Genomic DNA, 23,813 nt, shown 5'->3' on the forward strand with positions numbered 1-23,813 from the left:
CTAGTATCGAGATTAGACTATTTATTTGAGCAGGTATCAATACTAAAGAAGTCACATTCACAGAACTGTATCAGAACAAGTATAAGAGCACACAGACTAGTATACGGACCACTACTAAACGTACCTGGACCACTGAGGGATTACACAGATGTAAGACTACAGGGTAATATATAAGAAAGTACTGTGTTATACAATGTTAAAAGTAGTATTATATAGTGTAAATAAAGCATGTTTTTTATTATCATCGTGGCATCAGAATTGAGTATTGAGTCTATTCTTTAGTATTGAAATATTAGTATACTGACAAAACTAGTTTCAGATTGACTCTACGTCAGTAACGACTATGGCCACTAGAGGGCTCTGTTTCGTTAGATATACTGAATGTGGATTTATCAGATCGGGTAAAATTTCATGATCCACCTACAAGCAACCTGCCACAGACTGCTTAATGAACACAAAAATACACTTCTCTTTTGGTATGAATGTAAAATATGATTACACAGAAAATCTGGTCTTTAAAGGGTGATTTTACGCTGTTTTCTAACCTATGTTATGATGTTTCTTCACCAAAAACATGGAGTTGTGTTTTGTTTTATTCACATGTTTAACTCACAAATCCTGCATATTTAGGCTGAGCTCTTCCCTCAAACTGAAAACACTCTTTTCCACCTTGTGATGTCATGTGGTAATACAGGAAGTGCTCCACTGTGTTTTTAAACTATACATGATCACTACACACACGTTTGGATGATTTCAGCCCTGGAATTGCCAATGTCCACTGAACAAAATGTAAAAGGTAGCTGTTAACTTGAACACTACTGCTTTGTGACATCACAAGGTGGAACAGAGCATTTTCAATCTGTTCCTAGAATCAAACCCATTACCTTATTGTTGTGAGGTGAGTGTCTGAACCACTGCACCTTCTATAAGATTATACATTTTTTTGGGATGTGCTGTTATTTTACTTTAACACTGTGTACGCTTTCAGGTGGAAAAGTAGTGGATACGCCATCTGTTTGTCTCCATGGATACGTTGTTGTTTTCCATAATAAGTTTATAATATGGCATTAAAGGTACAATATCTATCTCCAAAACATCCCAATCCAATCTCCATGGAAACAGATGATGATTCCAGACCAAGTTACAGGTCAGGTCTGTGGAGAGCTGACCCCGCTCACAGTAAAAATGCATGTTTTAGAACATTGTTTCCCATAGACTGGGTCGGGACCCTCAGGTGGGTCGCAAGAGGTTTTTTTGGGGTCGCCTTGTCACGATCTGCATATCGGTCAATTGAATGTTGAAAAGAAAAGGAAATGGGCTACATTAAATGCCCAAATAGGCGACTTATGGATCCTTTTATTGCTGGTTCAGTTATTATTTTTCATGGTTCAGAGATACACGATCACTCAGTCAACAATTAAATATCCTCATTAATGTTCAATAACGGTCAAATCCACCTTTATTTTGTGATTTATGAATAATGTCTATTGACTTGGGTTGCGAAGGTTTTTAACTTTTAAAATATGGGTCCCCAGAAAATAAAAATAAAAATTGGGAAACACTGTTTTAGATGGTATTTTTGAGCATTAAAAAACTTTATAAATCAATGCAAGATATATTGGTGAATGTCACACTGTGGAACTTTCCAGGCATCTCCATGGGGACAGGCAAGTGGAGAATTCTAACCAGAAAACTTACATAATGCATCTTTAAATATAAATCCAGCTGTATTTCTTGTGTAAAATGGCCTGGCTTGTACATTTTTTTTAAAAGTTATGAACACTCACGACCAACTTTTGTATTTCATTTCAGATTTCTACTTTGCTTCTCACTTGAACCATCATAACGGCAAAGACCCTATAGGCTACTTCCACATCGTGCTCTACAGTTGAATGTCTCTATGCTGGATAATGGCAGGTGCAGACAGGAGCAGCTTGGTGCCTCTTGTCCGTGAAGCACCAATCCTGTTCCCATCGGGGGAGTCATTTTCCGCAGTTCGAAAGCTCAAGATTCAAGCCGTTTTCTCACTCATCAAACCTCCACCGATTCTTAGAGGTCTGTGGATAATGGAACTGACCACAAAGGACTATGACATTTTCAACTGCAAGCAGGTAGCAAACATAGTGTACTGAAAGGTCCGACTGTATATAAGACAAAATGGAGCCTTGTGAGCTTTAAGTCATGTTGTAACTTCATCAAAAAATATACCCAGAGTTGTATTTTGTTTCATTCACACATGTTTGAGTAAACTTATTATTACTTCACCTCGTGGAAACCGTCTGACCTCGCAGCATTAGGATTCGTTCGCTTGACTGTAGGTGGGTACTTTTTTTATTTAACCAGTCGCTGCTATTTGATCGTGACATATGTAAAGTGGTAAATCCTGTAGGAAGAAGGGCAATAACGTTTGTCCCCTTGCTAAAATTCACCAAACATTCTCGTTTCGGTTTTTAATCCTCAATCTCGTGAATTAGTGCCAACACAGAATGTATGGCTTCTAGGGATGTAACATTAACCAAAATATTGTAATATCGTATCGTCAAAAGTCTCTCAGTAATATCGTGGACCATCACAATATATCAAATCACAAATTTCTTTGCTTAAATTGTTATGGTGCAGAAATAGCTAAAAAAATAAAATAAAATAAAATAAACAGAGAGACCTACCTAGGCCATGGCTCTTTGCTCAGTTTCAGTGCAGACTACAAGAAGAAATAACAGTTCTTAAGCACTGTTAAGTCTTAGTTCTTTGGATTGAGTCTTGTCAAGGCATTTTAAGAGGAAAAAGTAGCATATTAACAGTTTTAGCTGTTCAGCCTCCACAAAATATCTCAATAAATATCGAACCATGAGATGTATATTGTGAAAATATTATACAGAGAGATTTGGATATCGTTACATCCCTAATCGTGAGACTTTCCACCATATCGTACCGTGAGGTTCATACCGTGACGATATGATATCATGAGACTTGGATATAGTTACACCTCTAATGGCTTCGCCTACATCCATCTCAACCGCTTTGTTTATTGTTGTGCTGTACCACAAAAGGGACCCAGGCGCTCCACAGCTCTTCACTGGTTGGTCTACAACTTTCGGGGCTCTTGCAAACCGTCTAGTGTATTCCGATTCCTGACCTAGTTGCTGGAGAGAAATGAAATTGAGCGGAGGCACTAGGTGGCAGCAACCTGGCTATTTATTACTATATCTCAGCTCAAAATGTTCTGCTCCAACTTGTGATGCCAAATTTTGTGGTAGTTTTCAAGTTAACAGCTATGTTTTATGTTTAGTTTAATAGAGATTGGGCTGAGATCATCCAAATGATTCAAGTGAAGGTGGATGAAGGTTAAAAACATAGTAGGGCACCTCCTGTATTACCACATGACTTCATAAGGTGGAGTGTTTTCTGTTTGAGAGAAGTACACACTCTGAATATGCAGAGTTTTGTCTTAAACATGAATGAAACAGAACGCAACTCCAGGTATGTTTTTGAACAGGAACATAGATCAGAAAATGAAATGGGAGAAACTAAAATGATCAGAATTATACTTTTGTGTTCTAATACAGTTCTGAAGATACAGTATGTTATCACCAGAAAGTTGATGGTGCAATTACAAGTCCAACTACTGACTTCAAACTGCTGGTGTGTCCTTTGGCAAGATACTCCCATGATGATTGCTGCACAATCACTGGAGCACTTTAAATCTTTGCTCAAAACTCACTTTTTCTCCTTGGCATTTGCCCAGAGTTATGAAGAGACACCTTGGCACCTTGCTGTTGTTATTATTTTCATTTTTTATCATGATTATTCTGGTTGATTTGCCTATTGTATGTTTTATTTCACTGTGCAGCACTTTGGTAAGCTTTGACTGTTTTAAACAAATTTGATTTGATTTAGATTGGCAAACAGCCTCTAGTGTGGGGAGTGAGTGTTAAAATATTAATTACAATTTTGGATAAATGGATAAATATATGGGCTGAGTGTTTGTCCACTGATCCAAAAGTTAGCGGTGTGATTCCAGCTCCCACAGAAGAATTATTGTGTTCATGGGCAAGACACTTAACCCACCTCACCCCCAGTGTCTGCGTACACTCAGGTATGAATGTTTGTGTGAATGGGTGAGTGGTTCCTTGATGTAAAGCACATTGAGTGGTGGAAAAGCGCTGTATAAAAATGTGACCATGACAATAAATGACCAGAATAAGGAGAGGTATCTGATATAAGGGGTTTTCATATAACTTTTTGGAACTGTTTTGCATCCCACGTCGCTCCGAGTGTCTGCGTACACTCAGGTATGAATGTTTGTGTGAATGGGTGAGTGGTTCCTTGATGTAAAATGCTCTAAGTGGTGGAAAAGTGCTGTATAAAAATGTGGCCATGACCATAAATGATTCTAGCCTGATTCATCAGTCGCTTTCACTTCGTGGAAACCGTCTGACCTCATTAGAATTTGTTCGCTCGACTGTAGGTGGGTACTTTTTTAATTTAACCAATCGCTGCTATTTGGTTGTGATGTATGTAATGCACCACTAACGGGGCGAGCTGGTATATTAAGCTTTTCCCAAATCCTGTAGGAAGAAGGGCAATAACGTCTTTCCCGTTGATAAAATTCACCAAACATTCTCTTTGTTCTGGCTTTAAATCCTTGATCTTGGGAATCGTTGCCAACGCAGAATATATGGCTCTTCACTGACTGGCTGGTGCCTGGACTCGCACTTCCAGGGTTTTTGTGTAATCCAATTCCTGGCCTAGTCGCTGGAGAGAAATGAAATTGAGCGGAGGAAGCCAGCCAGGCTATAAATGACCATAATATGGAAAGGTATCTGATATAAGGTGTGTTCACATAACTTTTTGGTACTTTTTGGCATGTTTCTTTATTATTATTAGCTTATACTGTGGCAAAACTCACACAGAAGTTGCTAAAAAGGTGAATTCAACAAAACGAAAAGCCATGTTGATGTTCTTGTGATTTTTTATTTTTTTTTGCATACCAATCTTTGCTATACTCCTCGCCAATTTACTTTGAAATATCAGGAGTCACTGAAATGAGTTGGGAAAAAACACCACTATTAAACCCATTTACGTTTCCAAGTCGAGCGCAAAGTGAAACGGGACCTTTTACGCCTCCTGAACGTAGGTCCCCCGGGGGTTTCACGTCCCGACCCAAACGTGTACGCGCCAATTAATCATTTAAGCGCGCGCGCATTGAGCATTTGGCTGCCTTTAGTTTGTCCCACACTCCCAGATGCTTTCACTCCAAAAAGGGACCGTATTATGGACGCGGGAAGCCACCCACCCACCGACCCGGCGCGCGCATCGACGAGTTAATCACGTTGGGAGAGAGAAAGAGAGAAAGAGAGAGGGAGAGTTGCGCTATCTCTCCTCTCCTCCTCTGCTTGCTCCTGCTATGCCATACACCTACACACGTTACGGTCGCATACGGAGCATTACCGGGGAATTGGCACTAGTAGAAGCGAAAGCAAGACACATCGACTATTGAAATTCCCATGTCACTACCGAGAAATTTAGGATTTACGTCTAGGGGAACGTGCCGGACCGGTCCATGTCGCAACAGCCCTCCGGTCACGCTGCGTTAGATGCGATTAGGTTTTTATCTATAGAGCGGAGAAGTCACCTGGTCGCGTAAGGAGAGGAGGAGAAGAGGAAGAGGAGAGAAGCCCGAGGATCGGAGAGGTACTGGGGGGGGGCTTGAGGTGAAGAAGTCTCCCGGTAAAACAACAAAACAAGGGGCGTTTCTGGTTGGACTCGGACTCGGCGTAAAGTTTTTCCTCGATGGCGCTGGTGATGGAGCCGGTCAGCAAATGGAGCACGAGCCAAGTGGTGGACTGGATGAAAGGTAAGGAGAAAGGCCAAGGAAGTACACAGGCAAACGTTTAATTACGCGCAAACTGACAGGCAAAAGTCGTTATGATTGATTGGTGATTGATTGATCGGTGTCGTGCAGTGAGAGAAGTGATACAGCGGAGACTGAAGATGCTCCGGTGGGTTTGTTGCTTAGATACGATTTCATAGCGTGGACACGACGTATGCAGTTTCCTTTGCTGTATATGGATCTTGGTAATTTCTTAAGAGCTAATTGATTAGGGGTTTTCCGATGTGTTCAACTTAAAGGGCCTATATTGATCTATTTTCTGATCTGTGTTTTGATGTTTCTTTATCAAAAACGTACCCAGAGTTGAGTTTTGTTTCATTCACACATGTTTTAACACAAAAATCCTGCATATTTAGGCTTTTAGTTTCTTGTTTAGTAAAGTAGAGAGCTGAAATTATCCAGTTGATTCTAGTGTATGGAGTGTAAAAACACAGTGGAGCACTTCCCGTATTACCACATGACATCACAAGGTGGAACAGAGTGAGAGAGCTAAATACTAGGGGTGTAAGAAAAAGTCGATTCAGTGATATATTGTGATACTTCATGGCACAGTTCTCGAATTGATTCAAAATGCATCCAAATTGATTTTTTAAATAATATTTTTCACAAAAATTCATTATTTGCATTCACTGTTCTGATGATTTAAACATTTTTATAAATCATATTTCATACAAGTGCGTTCTCGTGAAGGTGCAGTTGACTGTATTAATAGGGGTGTAACGATATCCAAGTGTCACGATACGATATAGTCACGGTATGAACCTCAAGGTACGATATTTACTGCAATATCGTGGGAAAGCTCACGATGTGGTGGGGAGGCTCATAATTAGGGATGTAACAATATCCAAATCTCTCAGTACAATATTTTCACGACAAACATCTCATGGTACGATATTTCTTGCGATATTTTGTGGAGGCTAATATGCTCCTTTTTCCTCTTAAAATGCCTTGACAAGATTTAATCCAAAGAACTAAGACTTAAAAGTGCTTAGAACTGTTATTTCTTCTTGTAGTCTACACTGAAATGGAGCAAAGGATCATGGTCTATGTAGTTCCCTCTGTCTTTTTTTAGCTATTGCTGCACCATAACTCTTAATTTAAGCAAAGAGATTTGTAATTCAATATATTGTGATGATCCATGATATTATTGTGAGAACTCTGATGATACGATATGACGATATTTTGGTTATTGTTATATCCCTAGTATTAAAAGAAGTAATTATTGATAAATTGCAATATATCATCCTATGTTTTAGTATTGGGATACTTTGGGATATATTGAATCGTGACATGCATATGATATTGTATCGTCAGACTCAAGACAATGCACACCCCTACTAAATACGCAGGCTTTGTGTGTTAAACATGTGTGAATGAAACAAAACACAACTCCAGATATGTTTGTGATGATGAAACATTATAACATAGATCAGAAAATAGCCTAATATGCGCCCTTTAAGACAGGAATAAGCCTGAAGTTTGTAGACTAATTATAATGTTTTTATTTTGTTATTGTAAGTAAAAGTCTTATTTTGTATAGTGCTTTGTTCATGTGGCATTTGTGTTTCAAGATAAAATGAGCAGTTATATTCTTAAGTGTAGTGCTTAGAGTGGTAACATATAGTTTGGGAAGCTTTGAAGGTGAATCATACATTCCATAATAAATAGGCTTAAATGTTGGATATCCTGTTACTTCAACTCCAAATTACAATTGTAGACTATATCATCGTAAAGAACATCTGCTTTGGGACTGAAGTGTATTGCCCAAGGACACAACAATGATGTGTCATGCAGGTAGCAGGAAATGAACCAGCATCCTTTAAGTTATAGTGCAAACATATTTACTGACTATATTCTACCACCCAAAATCACAATGTTGTCATTTGTTTTTTTTGTTTTTTTTTAGATCTGTTAATTTAAAGGGCCCATATTACGTTATTTTCTGGTTTATGTTTTAATCCTACATCCTGATTTCTTCTCTCAAACTAAAACACTCTGTTCCACTTTGTGATGTCATGTGGTAATACAGGAAGTGCTCCACTGTGTTTTTAAACTCCACACACCTTCACTAGAATCACTCGGATGATTTCAGACCTGGAATTATCAATCTCTACCGAACAAAAGATAAAGCAGTTTGTACTGTCCTCACTGAGACGTTAGCAGTTCCAGCTTGACAGCGAGCTAAACTCTGATTCAGTGATGATAACAACATCTCTTTAACTTACAATTTAGATTTTTAAGTAATTTATACACCCATAAATTACCCAAATTAAATGTACAAACGTATACATACAGGCGTTTGATTTTTAGTGGTATGAGTCCATTTTGTTAGCCAGACTGGCGCCACCTCATTTCATTGACTCCTGATATTTCAAAGTAAATTGGCGAGGAGTATAGCAAAGATTGGTATGCAAAAAATAAATAAAAAAAAATCACCCAAACATGGCATTTCGTTTCGTTGAATTCACCATTTTAGCAACTTCTGTGTGATTTTTGCCACAGTATAGGCTAATAATAACAAAGAATCATGCAAAAAAGTACAAAAGTTTATGTGAACACACCTTATATAAGATACCTTTCCATATCTTGGTCATTTATAGCCAGGCTGGCTTCCTCCGCTCAATTTCATTTCTCTCCAGCAGCTAGGTCAGGAATCAGAATACACTAGATGGTTTGCGCACCAGCCAACCAGGGAAGAGCCATATATTCTGTGTTGTCAACGATTCCTGAGATCAAGGATTTAAAACTGGAATAAAGAGAATGTTTGGTGAATTTTATCAAGGGGGAAAACGTTATTGTCCTTCTTCCTATGGGATTTGGGAAAAGTTTAATATACCAGTTAGCTCTGTTAGCGGCAAATTACATACGTCACGACCAAATAGCGATTGGTTAAATAAAAAAGTACCCGCCTACTGTCGAGCAAACTAATTTTAACACTGCGAGGTCAGACAGTTTCCACAAAGTGAAACCGGCTGATTGAATTTTGTTGCCTCTTGTTGCCAACTTGCGTTCTTGTGTCTCTCGCGAATTTTCAACCTTCTAGTTCTATGGACTGGTGTGGGGTTCCAAAATAAAAGCACAGATTTCAAAATAAAACCATATGCATTAAAATGAACTAAATAACATCTGAAAGAGAGAAACAAATTTACAATGCGATGCAGATAGACAAATAATAAAGGATTACTCAAATGTGTGAATTGAAAAAAAAACAAAAAACAACTACAGATATGGTTTAGGGGAAGTAATAGCATTATAACATGTTTTAAAGCTCATATGAGTAAATTTTGTGTAATATATGACCTTTAAGGAAGAATTTCAGTGTCAAAAATACATCCTTATAGAATATGTGAATATACCTCAATTTGAATCACGTTAAACCAATATTTTTAAGTACCTTTATAGATCCAGTCTTGAAAAATGCAATCACAGACTTGCAGATAGCATTATGTCACTTTCCTCACTTGTGAAGAGAGACAGGAGTGTGTGTGTGTGTCTATGCATCATCCAGCTCCCGATGACCAGTGCCCAGTGACAGCGCGATGTGTGACAGAGGGAACAGCCAAAAATCACTCACAACGAGGCTTCGAAAAATGTTATGCAAATGAATATAGTCTTCTCCACCGTTTCAATCCAGCACTGGAGCAACAGCATGTGAAAAAAAAAAAGAAAAGACACCTCATGTAAATTATATAAACTTTCCACAGCTGACTACATCATTATACGCTGCTGGATTTTGGGTTATCATAGCAATCAACATGTAATTCATCCATAAAGTTTAAGGTTCACTGTGTAACTTTTGAGTAGTGGATCTGTTACCTTCTTGTTTCTATGGAAATGTCATTGCTCTGCTTGGAATGTTCCACAGTATGACATTAAGCAGCTCTACCTTACATTTATTCAATTACTTGTGGTTTTATAGCTCAAAAATACCTAGAAAAACTGGCATTCTGACTGTGAGCGTGGTCGCCTCTCCACAGATCTGACGTGTAATTTGGTCTGGTTTGGTCTCCATGATGATGAAAAGGTTTAATGACATACTGTTGTTAAAGGACTGAACTCAAACATGTCCAATAGCAGCACTTGTTGGTGTGTACTATTTAGATCACTGATATGGTATGAGATGATTTTTGACCTGGTTTGGACCTGGTGTTAGACCTGATTAAGTCCTGTTTTAGTCCTAGGTTAGACATGAGTCAGACCTCGGTTAGACCTGATTTAGTTCTGTTTTAGTCCTAGGTTACACCTGAGTCAGACCTGGTTTAGTTCTGTTTTAGTCCTAGGTTACAACTGGGTTAGACCTGGGTTAGACCTGGGTTAGACCTGGTTTAGTTCTGTTTTAGTCCTAGGTTACACCTGAGTCAGACCAGGGCTAGACCTGGTTTAGTCCTGTTTTAGTCTTAGGTTAGACCTGAGTCAGACTTAGGTTAGACCTGGTTCAGTCCTGTTTTAGTCTTAGGTTAAACCTGAGTCAGATTTGGGTTAGATCTGGTTTACTTCTGTTTTAGTCTTAGGTTAGACCTGAGTCAGACTTGGGTTAGACCTGGTTTAGTTCTGTTTTAGTCCTAGGTTACACCTGAGTCAGACCAGGGCTAGACCTGGTTTAGTCCTGTTTTAGTCTTAGGTTAGACCTGAGTCAGACCAGGGTTAGACCTGGTTCAGTCCTGTTTTAGTCTTAGGTTAGACCTGAGTCAGATTTGGGTTAGATCTGGTTTACTTCTGTTTTAGTCCTAGGTTAGACCTGAGTCAGACTTGGGTTAGACCTGGTTTAGTCCTGTTTTAATCCTAGGTTAGACCTGAGTCAGACCTGGATTAGACCTGGTTTAGTCCTGTTTTAATCCTGGGTTAAACCTGAGTCAGACCTGGATTAGACCTGGTTTAGTTCTGTTTTAGTCCTTGTGTTACAGCTGAGTCAAATTTGGGTTAGACCTGGTTTAGTCCTGTTTTAGTCCTGGGTTAGACTTGAGTCAGACCTGGGTTAGACCTGGTTTAGTCCTGTTTTAGTCCTAGGTTAGACCTGAATCAGACCTGAGTTAGACCTAGTTTAGTCCTGTTTTAGTCCCGGGATAGACCTGCTTTAGTCCAAATATTCTGGGATGTTGATGCTTTGTCAAAATCTATGAGAGATTCTATAGACTGGATTTAGTCCTGGTTTAGACCTGGTTTAGTCCTGGTTTAGCGCAGCTATTGTGGGTTTTCAGGCTTTGTCAGACACTTTTAGGTTCTATAGACCTGGTTTAGTCCTGGGTTTAACCTGAGTTACAGCTGGTTTACACCTGGCTTTGTGTTGTTTCAGAGCAGTTCTTCTTGTGGTGTCCCAAGTCTACAATCTTCACATCATTTATTCCTGGTTTAGTCCTGGTTTAGTCTTGGTTTAGTCCTGGTCTTAGCAGTGGTCCCATTCAACTTTGTATCTCTCGATGCTCAAAAATACTGCAAAAAGTAAATTAAAATTACTCAAGATTTAACTTGAGTTGGATAGATTCCACTTGACAAAGTAAAATTATGTTGGAACAAGTTTTTTTTTTTTCTTAATTCAAACAACATACAATTTAGTTTCTCATTTTAAGCACAAAGAGTTGTTGTTTTCTTATCTTCAGTGCAACCAGGTGTATTTTCCTCTTTCAACTACAAAAAGACTTCCATTGGTAGATAATTTTAATTATTTTACTGTGAAATTTGCTCAACTCATTATAACGCAATGTTCTTAACTCATTTTAACTTGGCAAGATTTTAGTTTTTCTGGTGTACTTCTACAAATAATCGCGATATACTCTAACACTCAGGACCAGACCCGTTAACAGAGATTTCGGGGCAAGAATACTCACATGGGCCCCCCCTCTAATATAAATAAATAGGAAGAGGGTCCAATTGTGGGCCCCTAAAATGCTGGAGCTCAGGACAGCAGACCCCTTTTTCTCCCCGCTGTCATTCTTTAAAACACATAGACTCGTAATGTATTGCTTTGTACATCGTAGAAGATATATTTTGTTTACTGCTTTCCCATTTCTGTCTCTCAATAGTCATAATTCAGTCTTATTAGCGGTGCATCCTGAGCTTTGAATGAGCATTGCCCATAGTTATTTACACTTCAAAAGGGCTGTGTTTGGATGATAAAAGTGGGTTTTCTGGCAACCACACTCTCCACTTCTTTCCCTGATAATGGTTCCGAGGACAATGCGACGCAGTGTATAATTCTACAGCAAGGATTTACTGCTGTGACTCTATAATACAAAACAATATAGCACGATGAATAAGTATTACCTTTCAAAGCTAAATTTGTAACATGACAGAGAACTTTTTGTATAATTATGGGAATTGAGTTTAATGTCTAGAAGTAAATGTTGTTTTTTGCCTCATAGCTTTGGAAAGTATTGCACTTTTTAGTCCAACATGCTAACATTAAACAGCCCATATTACACTATTTTTCCTCCTCAAAAACATTCCTGGAGTTGTGTTTTGTTTCATTCACATGTTTAACACACTAAAACTGTACGAGCAGCTCTTGAGGTCAAAATAAGTCCACCACTGGTCTTCGTCTAGCAAGAATGCAATTTACTGTCTGATAATCAGGAAGTGTGCGTTACCATGCCAGTTGTTCTTAGCAAATTTCCGCTCTAATCCCTTTACAATCTAAAATAATAAAATGCATCCCAAATTTCAGACTTCCTGTCATTACGCAATGCATACTGGGAAGGGCCCTCTGAAAAAAGTGAGCATCAAACTGTCATTTTTAAAAATTTGATTTCCCAGTGGGATGTGTCTATTGTCAGAGCTGATCTTTTCAAGTCTTTTGAACCTTATTGTTTTTGTTTCTGGTTCTGATATTGTCATATTTTAGTTATGGAATTTTAACATCGTAATTGTGTGGTTGTTGGATGTTCTAACAGCTGAAAATGGCTTGAGAAATGGGCTTTGGAAGTTTGTGAACTCCATAAATGCAAAAGGGAATCAGATCAGTGTCCCAATGGAATTGAAAAATAGTGAAAGGTGAAGGTGATGGGCAGTAGTGATACACAGGAAGGATAAAAATAAATCATGCCTAAGAAATCATCCCGAGTTTGCAGTGGACATTTTGTATGTGGAGCACCAGCAAACAAAATCCCATTTGTTAAGCGAGAGGTGCAGAAGACAAGCAGGCCAAGTTTGCTCTTTCTTGTTCAACTTTACAGCAACATCACGTCTTGGTTGCTTTGTTGCTTTGCAGTGCAAGGTGTTTCTTGGTTTCTTGCTTTGGCATTGACTTTTTAAATTCGTAACCAAAGTGGAGTGAGGGATCGGTGTTTTGCTTTGTTGGCGCTCCACATACAAAATGTTTGCTGCAAACTTGGGATGATTTCTTAGGCAGTCAAAGGTTTCCTTTTTCATTCTTCCTTTGTGTCAATACTGCTTATCACCTTCGTCTTTCACCATTTTCAATTCCGTTGGGAAGGGAAACAGTTTGAACAGAGGTTTGCAGTCACACAGATCTGATTCCCTTTTGCAGTTATGGAGCTCACAAACTTCCAAAGTCCATTTTTCAAGTCATTTTCCGCTGTTAGGACATCCAACAACCACACAATTACAATGGTCCGAATCCCATAACTAAAATATGATGATACCAGAACCAGAAACAAAAGTGGTTCAAAAGACTTGAAAAGAACAGTTTGTCAATAGACACATCCCACTGGGAAAACAAACATGGCAGTTTGATGCTCACTTTTTTGGGGGGGTCCTTCCCAGGATGCATTGTGCGATGACTGGAAGTTCGAAAGTCGGGATGCATGTATTAGGATACTTGAAATGCATAAGGTAAGTGAGGAATAACTTCAGACCTCTTCAAACCATTTAAATTGAGCAGTAATCTTTAATTTATGTGAGATAGGTCACCTCTCTGTAGAGCTGAACTGCACAAGGACCCAGCGTGACCCTTGCATGTCTCCACGGAGATAGATAAGTTTAATGCCGTACTTTGGTGCATTCTAGGCAGAGCAATTACATCTCCAGCAGGCGGCAAACTCCATAACGACTTAATAAGACCCACAGGTTTTCCCCAATGCATTAAAAAGCCTCGTTCGTTCGTTTTTCACTGTAAATGAAGCCTGCAGCCTGAGCCAAGTCCCCCTCCATTACCAACACTGTAAGTATGAGTGCCATTACCAAGTGTCATACATCATTTTAACTGTATGTGTGAAGGGCACTGAGAGAGGGCTAAATGATGTTTTTCTATGCGTCATCTCTATGGCTCATCTCCACAGATTCTAGATTAAGTACCACCATCACTCGTTTCAAAGTAAATAGCTGCTTTACATTTTAGATGTGAGCTCAAAACAATGTGTGGAGTGGAAACTGTTGTGGTACGATTTGAGAAAAATAGGTAACTGTGATTTTTTCTGACAAGCTTTGTGATTCGATTTGTGATTTATGCTTTAAAGGTCCTCTATTATGCAAAACTGACTCTTGTTATAATGCTGTTACATTTTCAAAAACATACCTGGAGTTTTGTTTCATTCACACATGTTTGAGTAACACTTTATTATTAGACTGTCTAAATCTCAAAAGTTCAAAATGCTCTGTTCCACCTCGTGACATCATGAAGCGGTAGTTTTCAAGTTAACAGCTCCTTTACATTTTGTTTGGTAGAGATTGGCAAATCCAGGACTGAAATTATCCAAATTATTAAGGTGAAGGTGTATGGAGTTTTAAAACACAGTGGAGCACTTCCTGTATTACCACATGACATCACAAGGTGGAACAGAGTGTTTCTTGTGAGAGAAAAACTGGAGCTTTGTGTGCTAAACATACAGGAATGAAGCAAAACACAACTCCAGGTATGTTTGTGATGAGGAAACAACATTATAACAATGATAAATGAATACAAATACATATAAATGAATAATGAAAAAAAAAAAAAAAAAAAACAGATAAAGGCTGTTTCCCGTTTCCGTGACTTAAACTGCGATGCCGCATACAGACTGAACCAGGTCTAAACCAGAACTGAACCAGGACTAAAACAGGTCTAAACCAGGACTAAACCAGGACTAAAATGATTTCAGTCCTGGTCTAGTCCCGGTCTAGTCCCGGTCTCAGTCTTGATCTTGTCCTGATCTTGTCCTGTTCAGGTCCCGGTCTGGTCCCGGTCTGGTCCCGGTCTGGTCCCGGTCTGGTCACAGCCTAGTCCCAGCCTAGTTCTGGTCTTAGTCCTGGTCTTAGTCCTGATCTTGTCCTGGTCTAGTTCCTGATCTCAGTCCTGATCTTGTCCCGGTCTGGTCCCGGTCTCAGTCCTGATCTTGTCCTGGTCTGGTCCTGATCTCAGTCCTGGTTTCAGTCCTGGTCTTGTCCCGGTCTGGTCTCGGTCTCAGTCTTGATCTTGTCCAGGTCTAGTCCCGGTCTTGTCCCAGTCTAGTCCTGATCTCAGTCCTGGTCTTGTCCCGGTCTGGTCTCGTTCTCAGTCTTGATCTTGTCCAGGTCTAGTCCCGGTCTTGTCCCAGTCTAGTCCTGATCTCAGTCCTGGTCTTGTCCCGGTCTGGTCTTGGTCTCAGTCTTGATCTTGTCCAGGTCTAGTCCCGGCCTTGTCCCAGTCTAGTCCTGATCTCAGTCCTGGTCTTGTCCCGGTCTGGTCTCGGTCTCAGTCTTGATCTTGTCCAGGTCTAGTCCCGGTCTTGTCCCAGTCTAGTCCTGATCTCAGTTCCCGGTCTCAGTCCTGGTCTGAAACGTCCATTATCTGTTTTTTCCATTATTCATTTAAACACAAAATCAGAAACTTAAAAAAACGAATCATTATCAGTGCTTTTATTTTGGTTTTGGAGACAAATAATGAAGAAAATAGCAGGTTTTTTTTTTTTTTTTTTTTTTTGGTTTTATTTTGAAAAACAAATGAACGATTGATACAGGGACTCTTTTATAACAGGATTCTGTTCATAGTCGCATTTTAAAAACATCCAGAAGAACTGACAACAAGCCTGAAATACGAACTGACAGACTAATACAAGAACCACATTTCAGAACATATTTGTACAGATACAGACTACAGGATTTTATGCAGAATAAGACTGGACATGTTGTTGACATTTTGTTGTCTGTGGAGGAAATTACGCCGCTTCAAAAATTGCACCCTTTGCGAGTTATAAAAATTCAAATTGCAATTCCGATTAGATTTTGATTAATCTTGCAGGCCTGGAGAAAGCTGTATTTGTTGACAGAAATATGAAAGTTAACTGTAGCTCCCACCTGGTTCCTTGTAGACTAGACTATATTATGAGGTCTGTGGATAACCCGGACTGAACTCAAATCTTCTCTCTGCAAAGTGCCTCTGGCTTATCTCAATAGTGGCATTTGTCAGATTGGTTTTGAAGCAGGGCCATAGCCATAAGCTTAATAGAGGGTATAGCCATAAAAGTTCTGCAGAATCCAATAATGCAATTTTAGTGTTAATGAATAAGTGGCGTATTATATTTCAAATACAGTATTGCTATTGCTGTCAACATGCATAAATCTATATGGAAAGAGCTTGAGTGGCTGTAGTGGTGTAGACGCTTATTTCATTTATATTTGATTGAATGCCAGTTCTCTGCATTGATTTTTCTTGCTGGTAAATTCTCAGAGTTGGTTTAGTCCTGATGTAGCCCAGACTGAGTCCAGAGTTAGACCTGGTTTAGTCCATTTTTAGTTCAGTTAAAGGTCTTATATGATGCAAAATTGACTCTTGTGAGCTTTAAGTGTCTGTGTATCATTCGTTCATTTGTTTTTCAAAATAAAACCAAAAATAAGAAAATGAAAAAACAAAACAAAACAAAAAAACCAAAAAAAAAAAACAACAACAACCATTTTCTTCATTATTTGCCTTCAAAACCAAAATAGAAAAACATTATTTTTTCAGTTTTCTATTTTGTGTTTAAATTAATAATGGAAAAAAAAAAAACATTTCCGGGACTTAAACTGTGATGCTGCAAACGGACTGAACCAGGACTGAACAAGGACTAAACCGGTCTCAGTCCTGGTCTCAGTTTGGGTCTCAGTCTCGGTCTGGTCCTGGCCTCAGTCTTGGTCTGGTCCCTGTCTCAGTCCCTGTCCCAACACTCAGTTCTTGTTTAGTCCTGGTTCAGTCCTGGTTTAGACCTGTTTTAGTCCTAGTTCAGTCCTGGATATGTCTTGTTTTAGTCCTGTTTTAGTCCTGGTTCAGTCCTGTTAAGTCTTGTTTTAGTCCTGGTTCAGTCCTGGTTCAGTCCGCATGCAGTGCAAAAGTCTGGGATTGCAGTTCAAGTCACGGAAATGGGAACAGGCCGTTATCCGTTTTTTTTCCCCATTATTCATTTAAACACAAAACCAAAAACTGAAAAAAACAAATCTGTTTTTTCATTTTGGTTTTGGAGACAAATAATGAAGAAAATAGTTGTTTTTTCATTTTCTTATTTTTGGTTTTATTTTGAAAAATGAATGAACAAATGATACATGGATCGTTAAGCCATGTTAAAATGTTGTTATCTCATTAAAAACAAAGCTGGAGTTCTGTTTTGTTTTTGTTTGAGTAATCCTTTATTATTAGTCTACATCTCCAAAGTTCAAAATGCTCTGTTCCACCTTATGATGTCATGAAGCGGTAGTGTTCAAATTAACAGCTACCTTTTACATATATAGCGCCCAGAAGAGATCCCTAAATTACTGAAACATGCATGGATGACTTGTAAAACCTTTTCAGTATTAATGGGGGAACGTTATAACATGGTAGAAAGCTAAAAATAAATAAATAAGTAAAAACACATCTCCACATCTTGAGCCAGGCTTGGTCAGCATTATCCCAGATGGGAGCCTGTATTTTGCATAAAAAACTGCAACTGAAGTCTTAATTTTATCAGTTTAAAGTGGCACTGTGTAACTTTTCTGGTATAAGGTTCATTATCTCTGATCACACTCACAAGAATGCATGTTTTTGAAGGTTTTTGTTTTGTTTTTTGGGTTTTTGTTTCAGTAGAGATGGGCAATTACAGGGCAGAAATCATCCAAATGAGCAGAGTGTTTTCAGTTTTGAGTTTGAGATAAGAACTTGCAGAGTTTGTGTGTTAAATATGTGTGACTCCAGTTTTTTATGAGAAAACATTATAACATAGATCAGAAAATAGCATAACATTGGCCCTTTAACTTTCACATTATCAAAGCAGTTGCTCAGTCACGACGTTGGATATTTCACAGTTAGTTTTTGAACTACTGTCGCTCCTTTAATATATGTGCATGTTCTTTTGTGGTTTAAAATGACAAACACAACTTATTACATCGCCTCTGGTTGAATAATGGCGCTGCTTCTGTCTCTCAGTATCACTTGAGTGTTGAGCCAATATAATTAGGAATGAGGAGGAAAGCCCCGAGGCCCTGCACTGAAATGAGATGACAAAAAACAAAACACTGAAGATTTGCTCAGGGCGAGAAGTATCTGTGTAAGTTTTGTTGTAGATTTAAAATAAGCAGAAAGGAGGAATTTGTCTGTTGCGAGTTTGAGGTGATTTTAAGTGTCCCTAAAGGGTCCATTAGCACGAGTGTGCAAACAGTGAGTGCATAGACCAGTGGAGGGGAGAATAAAGCTTAAAGTTATCTAAGGTCATAACGGAAGGGAAGTTTATTTATAACAATATCTGTCCAAAACGGCATAGAAGACTGGCTGTTTTTAGATTTGACATTAGCTGTAGACTAACACAGTGCTTTAGACCTTATTTAGAACTACTACAGTATATATATAAGCCGTGTAGTCATGTTTTAGTCTTGGTTTAGACCTAGTTTAGACCTAGAATTGTCATTTTTTAGACCTGGTTAAGATCTGGTGGTACTGGATGGGAAAGTTTGAGAACCAATGCACTAATAAATGAAGTGAGTCATACATTATACTCAGGGATCTTCAACCTGTAGCTCTACACCTCATTCCAAGTAGCTCGCCAAAGGATTTCTGAAATATACATATTGTGCTGAATGGCTCAGAATTGACAGCCTGATTCATCAGCCGGTTTCTCTTCGTAGAAACTGATTGACCTTGCAGCATTAGGATTTGTTCGCTTGACGGTAGGTGGGTGTTTTTTTTTAAATTTACGCAATTGCTGCTATTTTTTGAACTTCCATAGGAAGAAGGGCAATAATGTCTTTCCCCTTGATAAAATTCATCAAACATTCTCTTTGTTCCAGCTTTAAATCCTCAATCTTGGAAATTGTTGCTGACACACAATATATGGTTCTTCACTGATTGGCTGGTGCCTGAACTCGCACTTCCTGGGTTTATGCAAATCATCTAGTGCAGGCATGTCCAAACTATGGCCCCTGGGCCAAATGCGACCCTCAGACTAATTTTTCTTGGCCCTCAGGCTTTCAGGTGAATTGGCCCAAATTACCTTGTATCAATTAAAAATTAACTTTTTACTGCAATATTTTTTAAAATCTACCTTGATAAAGCTCATATTTAATATTTAGTGTGTAGTTTTAAGGATCTTAGCATGAATAAAGACTGATGGCTCATTCTAATGTGTTAAATATGCACATATTTCAGTTATTTACTGTATTGAGCACCAGTCTATGGCCCTCAATCAGCCCTCTGTTTCGTCTGTGTTTACATATGTGGCCCTTGATGAAAAATGTTTGGACACCCCTGGTCTAGTGTATTCCGATTCCTGACCTAGTCGCTGGAGAGAAATGATACTGAGCGGAGGCACTACTTGGCGCCAGCCTGGCTACAAATTTGATGAACTAGCATTGTAAATATATAATTTTGATGCCTAAGTTTGTGCACTAATAAGTGGATAAAGGTTTATGTTTTATAGGTGTTGAACTGTTCCACATTTAAGCCTTTCTTATGCTCAATTTCTTGTAACTGCTAAAGAAAAGTAGCTCTTTGGCATTTTCTTTTTGTAAATTAGCTCACCAGAAGAAAAAGGTTAGAGATCCCTGCTCTAAGTGCAAGTAACAAGACAGTTGCGAACGTAAGCTCATGTAATTGTCCACCTATTAAAAATATCATTTAAAGAACTCATATTATGCAAAATGCACTACTTCTTTTTTTTTTTTTTTTTGCCTTTTAATCATGGTATACTATTGTCCCCTCATCAAGTTGTATTTATTTATTTATATGTAATGCTATTTTCAGATCTACAGTTTGTTATAATGTTGTTTCTTCATCAAGAGCATACCTAGAGTTGTGTTTTGTTTCATTTACACTTTTTTAACACGCAAACCCTACATGTTTAGGCTGAGCTCTTGTCTTGTACGGAAAACTGTTCCACCTTGTGATGTCATGTGGTAATACAGGAAGTGCTCCACTGTGTTTTTAAACTCCGTACACCTTCACAAGAATTGAGTGATTTTAGCCCTGGAGTTGTCAATATCGACTATAACAAAAATAACAAGATAGCTGTTAACTTGAAAACCTCTTCATGACGTCACAACCTTTGGAGATGTAGGCAGACTAATAAAAAAGGATTACTCAAACATGTGTGAATGAAACCAAACACAACTCCCGGTCTGTTTTTGATGATGTAACAGCATTATAACATTACTTGAAGTTCACAAGAATCCATTTTGCGTAATATAGGAGCTTTAAACTGGCCTAAAATTTCTAAATCTTACACAATCTGTATTTCATAGCTTTTATCCCCCTCCTCTCACTCTCACCTTTTCAACAGCATCAAATCCAGACCTGCTTTGATCCTCCTCACCGTGACGACCGCGCTTGGCAGCTCTGTGTTTATGGCAAACGATTTCATCAAATGTTCTGCCTCCAATTTTCACCGCTCATTTCTCAGTCCCCGAACGCCAATGAAGGAAGGATTGGACTGGTGCATTTGAGAGCAGATAAAACAGAGAGGATGAGAGGAGCAGAGGATGTACTTGTAATTTGAAGAGGGGCTCCGTTATGAGACCCCTGGCTTGGTTTCATCCTGGTTTTGTTCCAGGTTAGTCTTGGTTCAGTTTTGGCACAGTCCTGACTTGAAAATCCTGCTTTTGTCTTGCCCCAGTACAGATATGTTGTATAAGAAGCATTAAAATCCGCTGTCTCCATTGAATTATGAAGAATGTCCAATAATCAGGAAGTGCACGTTAGCATACTTGTAGTTCTTAGATTTACTGTGAAGTCAAAACTCCATTTGATATTTGAGAGATGTGAAAAGCTCTTAACTAGGATGTTTGGAATTCATAAATTGAGGAATAACTTTGGACCGCTGGAAATCCTTTAACTATTTTTTTTATAGTTTTTATATTTTTGCTTTAGTCCTGGTTCAGTTCTGTGTTAGTCCTTGTTTAGGCCCTTTGGTTCAGTCCAGTTTGAGACTTATTTTAGTCCTTTTTGAACCCTGGTATAGCCCTCACTTAGACCTGGTTTAGTCCTGGTTCAGTCTTGTTTTAGTCCTAGTTTAGCCCTGGTTTACTGACCCATACTAGTCCTGATATAGTTTCATTAGTTAGAATCTGGTTTATACTGGTTTACTCTTGGTCCTGGTTAAGTTTGTACCTACATGGCTTAATCCAGATTTCGTTTTGGTTCATATCATATTTGCTAGAGTTTTTATCTTGTTTAGACAAGTTTTCCTGACTTTCCTGACTAGTCCTGGTTTAGTCCTGGTTTTGTCCTGGTTTTGTCATTCATACATTCACTATAGATTGTTGAAAAGTACCATATGCTGTGTATGGTCATAAACAGGACGGGTATGGGGGCCATACACTCAGCATTTGTTTCGCTGCTCATGTTACAGTCTCCACTCCCGCGCCCCAAAGCCTCTCTGTCGCCAAGACAACAGTGGGGTCCACCCTGATACCATAATATCCATCTGTCCATTCACAACAGTGCACATGTGAACCACCACTACTACTACTACTACTACTACTACAGTCAAATATGTTATAAATAAATAGGCAGGGGGAAAGTAAAAAGTATTATTAAAAAAAACAAAAACTTGAAGACTTAAAGAAAGTGTGTGTAGCTTGTAGGGATGTCACAATAACCGAAATATCATGATATTGTATCGTCAAAGTTCTCACAATAACATCATGGACCATCGCAATATATCAAATTTCAAGTCTCTTTGCTTACATGAAGAGTTATGGTGCAGCAATAGTTAAAACAAACAAAGGGAACTACATAGACCATGATCCTTTGCTCCATTTCAGGGCTGACTACATGAAACAGTTCTAAGCCCTTTTAAGTCTTAGTTCTTTGGATTAAGTCTTGTCAAGGCATTTTAAGAGGAAAAAGTAGTATACTCACAGTTTTGATAGCCTCTACAAAATATCACAATAAATATCGTACCATGACAATATAATGTTGTGAGACTTGGCTATCGTTACATAGCATTATCTTGTACTCTTACACTTTTTTAAGGTACTACAATCACAGCTGAACATTGGTTGCCTGTGCCTTTACGGTTCTATATTACGTAAAATTGTTATAAAGTTGTTTTAATGCTGTTACCTTGTCAGAAACATACCCGGAGTTGTGTTTTGTTTCATTCACATATGTTTGGGCCAGTTGAGGTGGCTCGGGCGTCTGTTCCGGATGCCTCCTCGACACCTCCCTGGAGAGGTGTTCCGGGCACGTCCCACCAGGAGGAGGCCCCGGGGAAGACTCAGGACACGCTGGAGGGACTATATCTCTGGACTGGCCTGGGAGCGCCTCAGGGTCCCCTAGAAGACCTGAAGGACGTGTGTGTAGAAAGGAAAGTCTGGGCCTCCCTGCTCAGACTGCTGCCTCTGTGACCCGGCCCCGGATAAAGCGGAAGAAAATGGATGGATGTTGGAGTAATCCTTTATTATTGGTCTGTCTACATCTCCAAAGCTCAAAATGCTCTGTCCCACTTTGGTGCCATGTAGTGGTAGTTTTCGACAGCTACCTTTCACCTTTTGTTCAGTAGAGATTGGCAATTCTAGGGCTGAAATTATCCAAATGATTCTAATGAACGTGTATGGAGTTTAAAACCACAGAGTACTTCACAAGTTGGACTGTTTTAAATTTGAGAGAAGAACCCCTTAACGCCTAAATATGCGGGATTTGTGAGTTAAACATGTGTGAATGAAACAAAACACAAGTCCAGGTATGTTTTTGATGAGGAAACATTATAACATAGATCAGAAAATAGTGTAAGATTAGCCCTTCAAGTGTAGTAATTTCTGAAGAAAACACAAAAATGACCTTGCAACGAAATTGGTTGTACAGAGCTCATGAAATGTGGACATACTGTGGCTTGCATATTGCAGGTTTTCATGTTGATTTGCTTAGTTATATGAGCATTAAGAGGTTCAAAAACAGTGGTGCTACACATCTAGAAATGATCAGGTAAAATATAAAGTAATTGTTGCCTATTTGAGCATCCACTGATCTTATAATGTGTGCCAAGTCTCCAGAGATCTTCATTTGATAGTTTCAATCACAAAAACTGCACATCTTTAATCAAACTTGGTAGTATCTGATCACTGCAATCAAGAGACTATCCTCATAATACTGTCCCTTTCACAAATACTCTGCAAACCCAGCATTCTTTTCACTGAATTATACTTTTGGCTATTTTTAGAGCATCTCTGTCCATTAATCAGATATTGATTTTGTTGTGGTCTCTGGGCTAGGCTTCCCCAAAGAATCCACTCATATCACTTTACAAATTCGAACAGTAAAGAGATATATACTTGGAATATTCAAATTATGGTTTTTGATAAACAGAATTTCTTCCAAAAAATGTGATCCATTTTGCATAAAGACATAAACAACCGAAATAAGCAGAATCAGCAAATGCATCTATAGTTGACTTTTTGTTATAATACAAATTGACCTGAGTAATTCTAACTAGAAACCTCAACATTTCAATGTGTCATATCTAACTTTTGCTTGTCTCCATAGTGTTTTGTCTGGTAGGTTTTATACATATGCTGTTACATCTTCATGGAGACAGACAGCTGGCTTACTCCACGCCAGAAAAGTTACATA

The 23,813-nt window shown here is 38.7% G+C and overlaps 1 protein-coding gene across 1 annotated transcript in view; it reads left to right on the top strand.

The window, feature by feature from the left end:
• The first annotated feature begins 5,793 nt into the window (after window positions 1-5,793).
• The window catches only part of cnksr2a (connector enhancer of kinase suppressor of Ras 2a), a 136,253-nt gene continuing 118,233 nt past the window's right edge, over window positions 5,794-23,813 (top strand). Inside the window, exon 1 of the mRNA XM_055150962.1 lies at window positions 5,794-5,857. Within this exon, the coding sequence (XP_055006937.1) occupies window positions 5,794-5,857 (64 nt within the window). The remainder of the gene's footprint in view (window positions 5,858-23,813) is intronic.

The sequence above is a fragment of the Boleophthalmus pectinirostris genome, unplaced genomic scaffold (genome assembly GCF_026225935.1).
Source record: "Boleophthalmus pectinirostris isolate CB_2022bp ecotype Guang Dong unplaced genomic scaffold, ASM2622593v1 HiC_scaffold_15, whole genome shotgun sequence".
NCBI lineage: Eukaryota > Metazoa > Chordata > Actinopteri > Gobiiformes > Gobiidae > Boleophthalmus > Boleophthalmus pectinirostris.